Source organism: Rhinatrema bivittatum, chromosome 8, assembly GCF_901001135.1.
Source record: "Rhinatrema bivittatum chromosome 8, aRhiBiv1.1, whole genome shotgun sequence".
Lineage (NCBI taxonomy): Eukaryota > Metazoa > Chordata > Amphibia > Gymnophiona > Rhinatrematidae > Rhinatrema > Rhinatrema bivittatum.
The window spans coordinates 137,593,560-137,608,041 of NC_042622.1; the positions used below are offsets into that span (position 1 = coordinate 137,593,560).

The 14,482-nt window shown below is 41.6% G+C and overlaps 1 protein-coding gene across 4 annotated transcripts in view; it reads left to right on the top strand.

Moving 5' to 3' along the window:
- TRAF2 (TNF receptor associated factor 2) overlaps window positions 1–14,482 on the top strand; it is a 156,134-nt gene that overhangs the window by 122,660 nt on the left and 18,992 nt on the right. For 3 of the 4 annotated variants that reach the window (XM_029611590.1, XM_029611589.1, XM_029611588.1), the window contains one exon: window positions 10,394–10,738. The exons of the other annotated variant lie outside the window; for it this stretch is intronic. In XM_029611590.1, coding sequence (XP_029467450.1) covers window positions 10,394–10,738 — 345 coding nt within the window. The remainder of the gene's footprint in view (window positions 1–10,393; window positions 10,739–14,482) is intronic. 4 annotated transcript variants of the gene reach the window in all.

The window sequence follows — 14,482 nt, forward strand, 5'->3', positions numbered from 1 at the left end:
TAGCCATGTCAATTCCTTTAAATTCCTATGTCAATTCCTTTAAATTAAGCAGTACCACCTTTATTCCATGCAATGTTCCCCTTTTTCCCCCTAAAAACTCATTGATTACAATGAACATAAATTCGAATCTTGTACGTAGCCTTCTGTTCACAATAATTTATCCCCCTCTCCCAGTTATACTGCTCCCAGTTGAATATATTTAACTTTTTCATGTTTTTCCTTGTTCTTGTTCATTGTAAAGGCCATGCCTAATTGAATCTCAAACTATCATTGTTCTAAGTTATTTGTAAACCGATACAATGTGCAAACAGTTGTCGGTATATAAAATCTTTAAATAAATAAATAGATGTAGGGTGGCACTGAATGGACTAGTCTTTCCTAGGTAATAGAGCTTTTAGCACTGAGCATGTGTGGGAACTCCCATGAGGGCTTTGCCTTGTGAACCTCCTCGTCTTTTTGCATTCAAGCATAGTACAGATGTTTACTCTGTCTCCATATTCTATCATGATTTTATTCACTTTTATATTCTGATTTGTTTATTATTATTCAACAAGGATACAATAAAATAAATCTTGGCAGCATTGGTTCTGATGCATTCTAAATAAAAATATAATGCAAAGCAGAATACATACACACTGTAGAACATCTCCAACCCCCTGCTGTACCCTACCCCTCTTGAGATAATCAGGAAACAGACGACATATAATCTTGTATTTTCTACTTCAAAGTTGCCTCGCTGCCTCAGCAGCTTCCCAAACAGCACTTTTCAGTGCCCCCTAAAAAATAAAAAAGGAAAAAGTTTCACATTTTACCTTATCAAGATGTTGGGCAAAAAAAGGCCACAGTGAGTGGATTCAAGAATTGCATTTGTGGTAAATTCATGTCCATTACAGATGGAAACAAGCTGTACTATTGTTGCCTAGGACAGGAAGAATGTCTCTATGTACTGAACAGGCCAGAGCTTACAAAATAGAACTGCGTAAGTTCCTTTAAGATCACAGTCTGTCCTCCTCCCATAGTGAGGCATATATTCTACATCACAGGAAAAAGGGTTGAGCAGCAGCTCCTTCAAGACTCCCCCCATTGACGAGGTAGGCCAAATCCTTGGGGTCAAATAGTTTGCATCATACTGTGTTGCACAAAACCTGGCAGCAATCTACTGAGCCACCAGAGCAGCCAGTGTTGAAGAAACACCACTCCTTTTTGACTCATACTGCATCGGCACCTTTGCACTGCCATCAAACACCATCAGTGCCATTGATGTTCCGACACTTAGATGCATGGCTTATGTACCTCATTGAAACATGGCACTTCAATGCTGTCTAAGCAAGCATCTTCAGCACACTCATGCTTGGCACCACCAGAATTATATATCAACTCAAAGTATGAAAAATCATATTTCAAGCATACTTAATCATCGAAGTATAAGATTAGCGCAGTCCAGCCTTATATAGATACCAACACATCTCATGGAATTTCTCTTGCAGTTCTATGTAGGATGCCCAAGATCAGGAGCAGAGGGGGATATGATACCTCTATCTCTGCCAACCTTTAGAACCCTGACACCTTTAAGGTTATTAGCAGAGAGTTTGCGTTTAGAGATGCTGACGCTCATCTCTTCTCTAGTTCCTCTTCTACAGGGCACCTCTAGATGAAGGACAAGATTCTGATCTAGTCTCAGAAGAAGTCATCCCACCATCCGTTTCAGGTCATAAGACATGTCCAATCGTAATTATAAAGTCAAAATTGGCAACCACCTATCAAAAGAAATCCCCCTGAAGCAAGGAGTCCCGCAAGGCTCTTCACTTTCATCTACCCTTTTTAACATTTATCTTCTTCCGCTTTGCCATCTCCTCGCCAACCTTAAACTTCCACACTTTTTGTACGCTGATGATGTACAAATTCTTATTCCAGTAACAGAATCTATATCCAAAGCCCTTGAAATCTGGGACACTACTCTCACTGCTATCAACAATCTATTAACCTCCTTACAACTTGCCCTCAACTCCACAAAAACAGAACTCATGATCATATCTCCTCCTACTCCATTACATACTTCGCCTTCCTTACCTATAACACCAACGCACATACAATTCTCTCACCAAGTCCGAGACCTAGGAGTCATTATTGATGACCAAATGACCCTCAAAAAATTTATCAGTGCAATCCTTAAAGAATGTTTTTTCAAATTACATACACTCAAAAAATTGAAACCCTTGCTTCACGCATCTGATTTCCGGACAGTTTTACAAGCCATGTTGTTTTCCAAAACAGATTATTGCAATTCACTCCTCCTAGGCCTACCTAAAAATGCCATCCGCCCCTTACAAATTCTGCAAAACACTGCAGCCCGTATCCTTACCAACACAAACTCAAAGGAACATATTACGCCAGTTTTGAAGGACCTTCACTGGCTCCCCATTCAATATCGCATACAGTACAAGACATTAACACTGATCCATAAAGCCCTCCACAATCCTGAAATGAAATGGTTTAATAATTCACTGCAATTTCAAACTTCTATTAAACCTACCAGAAATCAATACCTCGCCACATTACAGACCCCCTCACCCAAAATATATAACCATGCCTCCACCAAAGCACGAGCGCTTTCCTTTGCTGGCCCATTGTTATGGAATACCTTGCCCACTGAACTGCACCTTGAGCCATCTCCCAAAACTTTCAAGCAAAAACTCAAGACATGGTTATTTACACATGCCTATACCTGAAATATATATGTCTTTCTTCCCCTTTTTATGCCCTGCCTTATTTACCCAACACCCCCTTTCTCTACACTATCTCTAATTTCCCCTTTTTTATGTCCTTACTGTAAATACCATTCCATACTTTTGCTCTTAATTGCACCTGAAGCGCTTTCTCCCCTCTCTTATCACTCCTAATTATAACTCCATCTCCTCCTAACCTGTCCCTAACCTCATACCTAATTTCCTAAAATCCCTTTACGTTCCAGCTCTGTTTAACTCAGCTCAGTTAATCCTAAACGATAGTTCTGTTTTAAAAGATTCTACTTGTTTTATGTTCAAATATATATATTCTTACTTTTGTTAAATGTATGATGCTTATTTAATCCTGTTAAATGTATAACGCTCCGGCGTAAGTTCCTTTTCATTGTACACCGACGTGATATCTTTGAGCGGCGGTATATAAAAAACTATAAATAAATAAATAAATGTCCGCCATCGACCAAATAGCAGAGCTGGTGAAAATTTTCCTTTTCCTACTTGGCAAAGAAGAAAAAAAAGAGACTTTCCATCCTCTCCAGTATTTATAGCATACTCCCACAAGAGGGAGTCCCAGTATTCCCAGTGCAAATAAAAACACAATCAGAATCATTATCAAATCTACCCTGAAAAATGCAAAAAATCCCAAGAATTTATTCTAATACACCACCAGAGAAGGATCCCAGGTTGCCGGATAATTTTGGGAAAAAAGTTTTTCAAAGTTTCATGTGACCTACATGGATTTCAGTTTATTTGTTCTACATGGTGCATACAGAAATTAAAACCCTTCCTTCAACCTATGGAAGGTGGAAATTTATTATCCTCAGTTACATTTAGTTGCGGAAGAATGCATGCATTATCTGCTTTGCTCAGTTTATAAATCATTCATACTATTGCACTTACCTGAACTGATTCTATCAGAATGTGACACATAGCTTGCTGAGAGCCAGTAACCTTCATGATGATGTCCCAAGACAAGTTGATAGATGTTCCTTGTCTAGGTGAACACCTTTTTGGAAGCAAATTCAGGGAAACAGCACAAACAAAAGAGCAAAATGTTGCGGTCCAGACCCTCTTGACAGCCCTGACCAACAGTCTTCTGCAAGGCGCTCATTCTACACTTTTAAGAGGCCATACTACCAAAAATGCCCCATCTGGTTCTTTCAAAGATACTAGCTTTGCCTCTTCCTACACAATAATAGCAACAGCTTCCAGCTCATGTTCAACAGTGTGAATGCTGTCAGTCGAAAACCACACAGCAAGTCCAGCCTAAACCTGGACCAAGTTTTTCATCACTTTGTAATTCCACCAATCGCCCTCTCCAGTGTATGTAGAAAAATTCAGGTCTTTCTGGAGGAGTTGCATAAGATAGCAAACTATCTTTAGATTCTCAAAATAGTAGTCAGGATACCGTTTGCATTTCTCCTGGCTTCCATCTCTACCTCACTGTTCAGCTTACATTCCAAATTGATCTCAACTGATACTACCCCACCTGGAAATGCATTCACTATCTCAATAGAACCAGTCACTGCACTTCAACATGTCCAGGGTTCCTATGCCCCAAAATTTTCTCATCTCCAAGATATCTGAGGGACTGAGGCCTATTCTGGACCTGAGAGATCTGAGCAAGCATCTTCTCTGAGAGAAGTTCAAAATGAATACCCTAGATATGATTCTGCCATTCATCCAGAAGAGAGAATGGATGTGCGCACTTGATATGAAAGATGCATATGCCCATATTTCCATCCATCGTTCCCACTGACATTAACTGCATTTCAAGGTGGACTCTTCCCATTATCAATACAAAGTGCTCCTGTTTGGACTGGCAGTGGCCCCAAGCGTCTTCACCAAGTGCCTGGTGGTGGTAGCAACACACTTCCACCATCAGGGGATCTCAAGTATTTCCATACCTAGACGATTGGCTAATCACAGCAAATTTCCAAAGACCATATTGCTCTCCCTAGAGAAGTCCATTCATGTTCTTCAGAGCTTTGGTTTTCTGGTGAATTTTGAGAAGTCAAATCTAGTACTGACCCAGAAAAGAACATTTATTTGGGGCATGGATAGATTTGTTGCAGGAAAGAGTCTTTCTTCTGTTGGACCAAATGAGCACTCTGATTGCTCTTGTTCTCAAGCTCTTGAACTCACAAAGCATGACAGCCAGAGACTAGCTGGTTTCTCTAGATCATACGGTGGCATCCTTTTCATGTAATTCCACTAGCCCGCCTCCACATTCGCCTTCTGTAGTGGGGTCTCCATTGTCAATGGGCCCAGCCGTTTCAACCCTTGACAAACAAGGTACAAATGTCAAACAGCATGAAATGAAAATTGTGCTGGTGGCTGAACCCTCACATTCTTCAGGAAGGAGCTCCACTACATTTACTCCCTTATCAAGTGACCTTAGCAACAAGCACCTCCACAAAAGGTTGGTGAGCTCACAAGGGACCTTTTTGAACCCAAGAGACATAGTCTGTCACAGAAAGACATTCTCAAATCAATTTACTAGAATTGAAGGTGATCAGGTACTCTCTATCAATTTTCATACCTTCTCTAAGGGAAAAATATTGTAATTCATACAGACACAAAGTGATAATGTTCTATGTCAAAAAACAAGGAGGCACAGGGTTGTGGTGCCAGAAAGCAATAAGGATATGAGAATGGGCATGCAAAAATCAAGCTGTCCTGCAAGCCATCTACCTTTCAGGGATCACAACACGTTAGCAGATCATCTCACCAGGGTTTTCTGTCCTTATGAGTGGTCTCTATTACACTTGGCAGTTGACAAATTGTTCAGATTATGGGGTCTTTCAGCAATGGATCTGTTCGCAACAGAACAGAAAACTACAGAAATTTCGTTCCATTCTTCCTAGCAGACTCGGGTCAGCTCAGAACACTTTCCTTCTTAACTGGAGTACAGAGCTAATGCGCACTTTTCCTCCGATGCCACTGATAGCCAGAATGGTACAGAAAGCGCTACTCAATCAAGCTTGCTTGATCCTCATAGCTTCAGCATGGCCCAGACAGATCCCATTTCCTTATCTTGTACAGCTCTACATCAGTCCTCAGATTCTCCTACAAACAGACCCAGCTTTATTAACTCAAGAAGAAGAAAGCCGGTTTCATCCAGATCTTCCATCTGTCAACCTGACAGCTTGGATGTTGAATGTTTAATAATTGCATATCTCTCTGCCTGACAACCATCCACTAGAACAGCCTCTACCTTTAAAAGGAAGAGATTTGGTCATTGTTCTGCAGGTCCTTGTCTTCATCCTGTAGTCAGTCTTCAGTTCCTTGTCTTTAAGCCTTCAGTCTTCAGTTCTTCTTCTGCCCGCCTGTGCTGTTTCTCGCCTCCCAATCTGCATCTCCATCCTGTCATCCCTCAAACGGTTCTCTGATTCTGACTTTGGCTTGAGTCTCAACTCTGTTTATTTAAATTCTGCCTGCCACTGACCATTGCCTGATTCTCATCTCTGATTGGACTCATCCTGCCACTGACCACTGCTTGACTCTGGACCCTGATCAAACTCTACCTGCTGCTGACCAATGCCTGACTGACCACTTGGAATGCCATCAGCTCTGATCGCTGCCTGACTCTGATTCCACCTTTGTTCAGGCTGCCCCGGACCCTGGCAATCAGGAAGGTGTGAAAAATATTAGGAGGGTACTAGCAAAGCTTGAGGAATGATCTAGAGTTTGGCAGATAAGATATAATGCAGAGTTATGCATATGGGCCACAAAAACCCAAGGGTGAGGTACAGTATAGAGATTGAAATTCTTCTAAGCACAAAAGAAGAGTGGGATCTGGGGCGCTCTTATCTGATCTTAAGGCAGCCATATAGGTGGCTATGGCGATGGCGAAAGCCAGAAAGATACTTAGCTGCATAGGGAGAGAAATGGTTAGCAGAAAAACGGTGATGGTGCCCATGTATAAGTCCCTGGTGAGACCTCATTTAGAATACTGTGTGCAGTTCTGGAGACAGCATCTTCAAAAGGATATAAACTGGTTGGAGTCAGCCAGAGTGTGGCTATTGAAATAGTCAGTGGTCTTTGCTCTAAAGTATTAGGGGGCAAAGATCTAAATATGCATACCCTTCAGGAAAGGGTAGGATAAGGGAGCTGTGATAGAGATATTTAAATATCACCAAAGTTTCCAAGCATAGGGGGCTCTAGAATGAGGGGGTCATAAGATGAGGGTAAAAGGGAGTAGATTCAGAATTAATCTTTCTTCACAGAGAGGGTAGTAGATGCATAGAACAGCTCCCTTTGGACAGTATCTGAATTCAAGAAATCATGGGATAAACAGAGAATATCCAAGGGCGTGGTAGGGATTGTAAAACTGAATGGTTGATGTGGATGGGCAGACTTGATAGGCCATATGGTCTTGTTCTACTATCATGCTCCTGTGTTTCCAGGCTGCTCAGTTTATTTTATGAGTCTCCTATGGAGAATATCAGAAGCTTCACTGAAATCCAAATAAACCAAATCCAGTGCATATCCTTCATTTAATTTTCTAGTCACCCAATCAAAGAAATTATCAGATTTGTTTGACATGATCTCCCTCTGGCATAACCATGTTGCCTTGGATTCTGAAAGCTACTTGATACTTTACTATCCTTTTCTTCAGTAAATTTTCCTATCACTGAGGTAAGATTAACTGGTTTGTATCTTCCAACAACCTCTGTTATCATTTTTATGACAAGGGGATAACATCCACACACTCCAATCTCATGGGACTACTTTTGTCTCCAAAGATCTATTGAAGAGATCCTTCAACGGGCTCTTCAGAACCTCTCTGAGCTACCTTAATATTCTAAGATGTATCCCATCTAGCCCTATAGCTTTGTTAACTTGAAGGTTTCTAGTTCCTTTCTTCAGTAAACAGTGTGACCTCTATCACACTACTATATGTACCCCTATCAATAAATAGTAATCCATCTCCAGTCCCCCCTTCAGTGAATACTGAACAAAAGTACTTATTTAGCATTTCTGCTTTTTCCTTATCCCCCTTGCACATTTCTCCTCATTTTCTCTCAATACCACAGTTCTACCTCTGGTCTTCCTCCTTTCACCCTTGTCACCTCGCTTTATCTCCAACTATCTTCCACTCGCATTATTGCCATTCTGACTTCATTCCCCTCCTCTGTCACTTAAATCTTTTCTGTGTTCTTTTTATTTTTTAAACTATTTAACAAAAAGGAGCACAGCACTACATAGAAAGCAATGTACATCGCATACAAAGCATAATAAAGAATTTTCAAGTATAGAACAGACTAGCCAACCAGGTGAAGACCCCGCAACAAAGGGAGATCCCAGGCGCTATGTGGTTATGTTATAAAGTTCTACCATTCCAGTATGCCCAGAAGTTTCCCCATATTTTCTCATTCAAAGCCAATTTGTGTTTCAGCATGTAACTTATTCTTTTTGAGGTGCTTTGTATGTTTTGAATGCTAAACATTTTTGCCTTTACCTTTTTTAGCCACCTCTTTTGAAAACAATATAGCTCTTTTTTCCTCTGGGCTGTATTTAATTTAACTTAAATATTGCTCTTTTTTTATAGCTCCTTTTAGATAAGCCCACTGTTCTTCCACTTCACTTACCTCCTCCCACCCTTCCAGCACATCCGTAAGGTACTTCCCATTTTACCAAAACTGGCATTTTTCTAAATACAAGACTTTGACTTGTGTGTGACTCCTATTTGCCCTGGCTGTGTTATCAAATCATACTAATCAAGAAGCTGTCAGGGAGATGGAAAAGATATTATTGGAGACAATTGGCTGTAAAGCAAGTTCACCTTTTTAATAAAAAGATGTCTTTAATACACACAATATTAAAAAGGTTCCTCTCAAGTTTGCTTACTTACGCTCCGTTTGTTATGACCCTTTGGTACATAGGTAACAGATTAAATAATGTTCTGTGGTGGGGAAAATCCAAAGAAGAAGGAACTGAAATTAAAAAAAAAAAAAAAAAGGGAGATGCAGATCTTCAGTGCTACAAGGAAGTGCCAGAGATGGGGACATTCCATTTCACTGTAATTATTGACCAATGCTTCATCTAATGTAAAGCAAGGCAATTGTACCTCTATTGCAATAAACTTAGGTTTGTCAATTTGTTAAAGGAAATGTGAAATTCAGCTGTACATGTCATGATTGTGTTGTCACAGGGAAATCTTACTTCTTCCTTTCTCATGAAGAAGTGTATGTGTGACCTCTTCCAAGATTGTCATTTTACAGTTGATGAGCTTCTGGATTTTTGTTTTGTTTTTTTAAAGTCACAAGGCCACTGATGAACTACAGGTTTGTTTTTTTTCAAAGTCAGTAGCAGAAACAGGTCTTAGAACTTCCCTATTAGAAATAGGAATAGGAAGTATTAGTCTGATCTCTTACTTTTTTTTGTTAAAAAAATAACTAGCAATACAAGGGTGTACATATTTAATAGGATGTTAATAGACAAGTTATTCAGCTAAAGTTAGCCGATAACTTGTCCTGGGTATTCAGTGGAATAAAGGTCTCACTAAATATCCCCAATTAAAGTTTTTCAGCTATCTATGGCCAGATAATTTTAAACATAACCAGATATTCTTTTGAATATTGCTGGTTATATATAAAGTTATTCAGCTATGGCTAGCCGTATAACTTTAGACTTAACAGGATATATTTAAAATAAATATATATATACAGTTAAGTAAGGTTCAATTAAAAAAAACAAAAAAAAACACATCGTGGCCACTCCCCCCACCTCCCTCCCACCCTAGTTGCAATGACTCTACAGGGCCAAATTTGCCACCCTCCCAAAATGGGCCATTTAAAGTTATCAAAAAATAAAAACTTGCGGGATCAAGATATGCCCATCCCAACCTCTTCCCTTCTAGCCCCCTCACCACACCCACTCTGTTCCTTTATTTGAAGTTGGTCTCCAGGATGTCGATAGTCTCCTACTGGGATCTGGGACCCGAGCTTCTGCTGAAGCCTCTGCCCTCTTTATTTTATTTTATTTATTTATTTATTTATTTATTTTTAAGTATAAGGGGAGGTAAGAGCAGGGGTTGGGGGAGGGGAGACTCCCAGCCCCAATATTTTTTTATTAACACTAAATGGGCCATTTTGGGGGGGGTGGCAAGTTCGGCCCCGTAGGGCCTTTGCAACTAGGGTGGGAGGGAGATGGGGGACAGGCCGCAATGTATTTATTTATTCATTAGCTTTTATATATCGACATGGAACCTTAATTAACCAGATACATTCTTTTTTGAATATATCCAGTTAAGTCTAAAGTTATACAGCCACACAAGGCCGGATAACTTAGCTAGATATACCCGAAAGTCGGCTAAGTTAGCTGGATAACAGGACTCCTCCCCTGAACACTCACAAAACACCCTTTTTATATACAGCTATAATTTAGCTGGATAAGAATCTCAATATGCCGTATAATTCATTTAGATGGATAACTTGAGTTATCCATCTAAATGGCTTTTGAATATCTATGCCAATGTTAAAAAAAAAGAAAATCAACGATATAGTGCATTGAGGTTTTACAGGCATTGGCACCCTTTTAAGTACACTAAGATTAATAATTGTCAATGCAGTTTTGGGGAGTGAAGTCATGCGACAAGGCCTGAGAAATGGAAAAGTAGGAACTGTAATTATTTTTTCATGCAGGTTGAAAATGAGAAATCGCTGGAGCATGAAACAAAGTATGTGAATGAACACCTTGGGAAGCTACTGGACTTTATCTGCCATATGAAGGAAAGCACAGAAATTAAGTACCAGCTGGGCTACCCGTTGGTGCAGGTCCCAGCCAACAACCTAGTGCCCAATGTGCCCGACCTCTCCAAGTTAGGGGAGTTGGTTCAGAAAATGGAGGCCCTCGACCAGAAGACAGTGACTTTTGAGAACATTGTTTGCGTACTGAATCGAGAAGTGGAAAGAGTATCAGTAATGGTTGAGGCATATAGTCGGCAACATCGACTGGATCAAGAAAAAATTGAATCCCTCAATATGAAGGTCTGTGATGTAATTTTTCACTATGTTGATTTTTAAGGCTTTTTCTGTGTGTTGTCTGATTTCCCTCCCCGCCAGCCTTCTCCAATATGTTATGTAGACTGTAAAAGCCAAAAGGAAACCATATGACATTAAGAAAACTATCTTTGTCATGCAATGTGTGGTGATACCAAATGGTCCTTCTCCCAGTTGAGAATTCCTAAGGTGATTTCTGTGGTCCCTCAGACGAGTGCCTTGGTCTGGTAGCTGTTTTTTCAGCCAACGTGGACTTAGCTGTTGAAACAGCTGAAAGGCAGCAGGTGCAGGAAGTCCAGAGCAGTGGAGACAGTATGTCCTCTCCCCCCACAGCTGGAGACTGACTCTGTACTCAGCCGGGACAATCTGAGCTGAGGTAAAGCTTAAAAAAAAAAAAAAAAAACTAAGGAGGAAGGTTTTCTGTAGAGCTTCCTCCAGTCTCCGTACTCAGCGTGCCGATCTGTGTTTCCCACTTCAGTGGGAGTTGAGGAACGCAGGCAGCTGGTGGCTTGAATGGCCCTTTTGCATAGGCCCTGCTCTCAGGCTTCTTTCTTGTTCGCTGTGTGGTAGGCCACAGCGGCGTTCGCATGCTTTTTCCCTGCATGTTAGGCTGCCCTCTTCAGTTCTGTTGGGTTATGCGAGTGCGTCTGACTCTTGTGTCTAGATGTGCGTCCAATAGCAAGCTTACTTGGATGCCTAATTGGACATTTTGTTGGACATCCAGTTGGTTGGAAGCGTCCATCTGTGCACCTAATTTTGTACATGCTTTTATCTGCACCCAAGAGGTGCGGCCTCGGCACCCATTGATTTTTGGGGTGGAGCGCCTAAATTCAGACGCCTATATTTTGGATGCTTGGTATTCACTTCGGCAGCACATGTGCTAAATTTTGGATGCCTGGATTTTTTTTGGCGACTTCAGCTGGATGCATACCTTTCAGACACTTAATCAGCATACTATTAGACTGATAGCACTTATGACTAAGAAACCTAAGCGCCTTACCCCTCTGTGCTGCTTGTCCTGTTCAGGTATCTCAGCCGGACATTCCATATAATTGAGCCAGCATTGCTTAGAGCAGCAATTCTCAATCAATGTGTCATGACACACCAGAGTGTTGCCAAGCACCGGCAGGTATGTCGCGGCTCCCAGTGTCCCACTGCCCCAGTTGTACTTCCCCCTTCTCCCAGCCCTCGCAAGCCAATGGGAAGCTTCCTTTCTTCCTGCCCCCATTACCCAATGGGAAACCTCCTTCATTCTTCCTGCTGGAAGTCTCCTCCCTTCTACTTGCCAGTGGGAGTAGGAAGAAGGGAGAAGCCTTTGGCTGGTGAGGCAGGAAGAAGGGGCATCGCATAGCCCAGGGGTGGGGTGGGAGGAATGGCAGTGTCGAACCCCGACGAAGCAAGGCTGCCACGGGAGCTCATCCCCGTGGTGGTGAAGAGGAAATCCGACCCTGACCAAGCAAGGCTGCCCCGGGGAGCTTATCCCCGTGGCAGCGAAAAAGAAGGCCCGCCAGAGTAAAGCCGTGGCGGAACTGGAGCCCATCCCTGCAGTGAAGGAAGAAGAGGTTTGGTGGTGTGTGTGTGTGTGTGTGTGTGTGTGTGTGTGTGTGTGTGTGTGTGAAAATGGGTGCCTGGGTGAGAGCTTATGTCTGTGGGTGCTTGGGCGAGAGCTTGGGTGTGTGGGTATGAATGAGTGAGAGCTGGTGTGAATGGGTGTGAGAGCATTTGTGTGTGATTGAGAACTTCTATATAAGAGAGCATGTGTGTGATTGAGAGAGAGACTGGTCAGGGAGGTGATGTGTTTCCGTGTGAGAGAGAAAGACTGGTCAGGAAGAGGACGTGTGTGTGTGTGTGTGTGTGTGTGTGTGAGAGAGAGACCGAGACTGATCGTGGGGGTCTAATTGGGTGGGTGGGTGTGTGTGTGTGACTGGTTGTGGGTGCTAAGGAAGAGGACTGTGAGGACAGAGCTTCAGCAGCCCTTGCTGCTTCTGGTGAGTGCTATTGGCCTGAAAAGGAATGGAGTAGGAGAGTTGCTGGAGAGGGTAAGTAAAGGTGGCTTTTTAAATTTATTTTTCTTGATTGACTGCCATTTTAATTATTGGGTATTATGCGATGTCTGCTGTTTTGAAATATTTTATTGATATTTGGACATATTTTATTAATTTTTATGAGTTTTTAATTATTGGATGTTATTCTGTTCAGCAGCTGTTTTGTAACATTTTTAGAATTTCTGTGTGGGGCTCTATAGCAGCTTGGCTTATTCTGTTTTCCTAAAAGTGTTTAGGGCCTGGTTTAATATTTGTAGTGTTGCCTTTTTATAGATAGGGTTGTTACTGTTTTGAGTGTGTTCCATAATGCAGGTGTAACTTTGTGCGGGTTAGTTTGTGTACATTATTGCAGATCCTGGGAGTCTGTCTCCATATTTATAATTTGTGGTCTTTCTATACTTGGTGAAGGTCAGTTCTGGGTGTATGACCGAGGTGAGGTATTTTACTAGCATGTAGGCATTTGTATCAATCTTATTTGTTGTGTTTTGTCAATAGGATATGCATTAGTTGTAAATTACTGTCTTTTCATAAGGAAGGCTATTGTGCCTGGTAGTAAAGGGAGTTTATTTTGCTTTTACTGAGATGTCATCAGAACCAGAATATCTTTTTTTGTATGACAAGTTGTAAAGGGTAATGCCTTAGTTCTGCTCTGCACTCATTGCTGGGGGTCGAGGGGGTTCCTATGGATGCAGAATGCATGTTTACATTTAGCCTCGTAATGGTCACATTTTGAGTGTGTCACGCATGTGAGAACCATCTGTCAGGTGTGTCCCGGCCGAAAAAAGGTTGAGAACCACTGGCTTAGAAGCTTAGAAGGAATTGCCTTCATCTGATTTTACTAAGCCCAGTTCTTCCCAGCCTTGTGTGGGACAAAAAATGCCAGAAATGTTGCATAACTTGGATCTCCCCTAACTGATTCATCAGCAGGAGATGGTAGTTCAGTGGGCTCAGGATAGGTGCCCCTGGTTTTGGCATGGATCCTTCTGCCTTCTTCAGGCGCAGTCCTCTGCCTCAACCTCTATTGTCTGTTCTGGGTTAAAGACAGTAAAACTCTGCATGCATAGTGCTGAGGGTAAGCTTCGGGGCGTGCCTAAATTGGTCTTTCCAACAGGGATCTGAATGGCATTTATTTATTTATTTGGAACTTTTGTATACAGACATTCATGTTCAAAATTACATATCACATCGGTTTACAGCGAAACATGATGAATGAAATGAAATGAATGAAATGAAATGAAATGAATGAATGAAATGAAATGAATGATGAAATCAATTGTTGTTCCCTGGAGGATGGAAATTCCTCAAGGATTGGATCCGTTTAGAACTATGTTGCAGTTGTTTCATAAAGATGAGTTTACTGGCCCTGATTCCCAGACATTGAGGATGTTGGGACTGAATCCAGGTCTGAGCCAAAGAAAGATCTTATGTTATGGAAGCCATTAAAGAATTAATTGATCTTGAAAGGGGCATCCCGGAAGCTAATTTGAAAAGGGGACTGGTTTTGGAAGGCCTGTATCCCCTGGAACCGGCTGCGCAAGAGCAATTACATTTTGCAAGATGGAAGTGCTTGTGTGTGTTGTCACCAAGCAGCAACTATTCTCAAGGAAGGGAGAACAACCTTAAAGAATGCTCATGATGGGAGAATTAAGGTTATCCTTAAGCAGGCCTTTGAAGCGATAGCAATGAC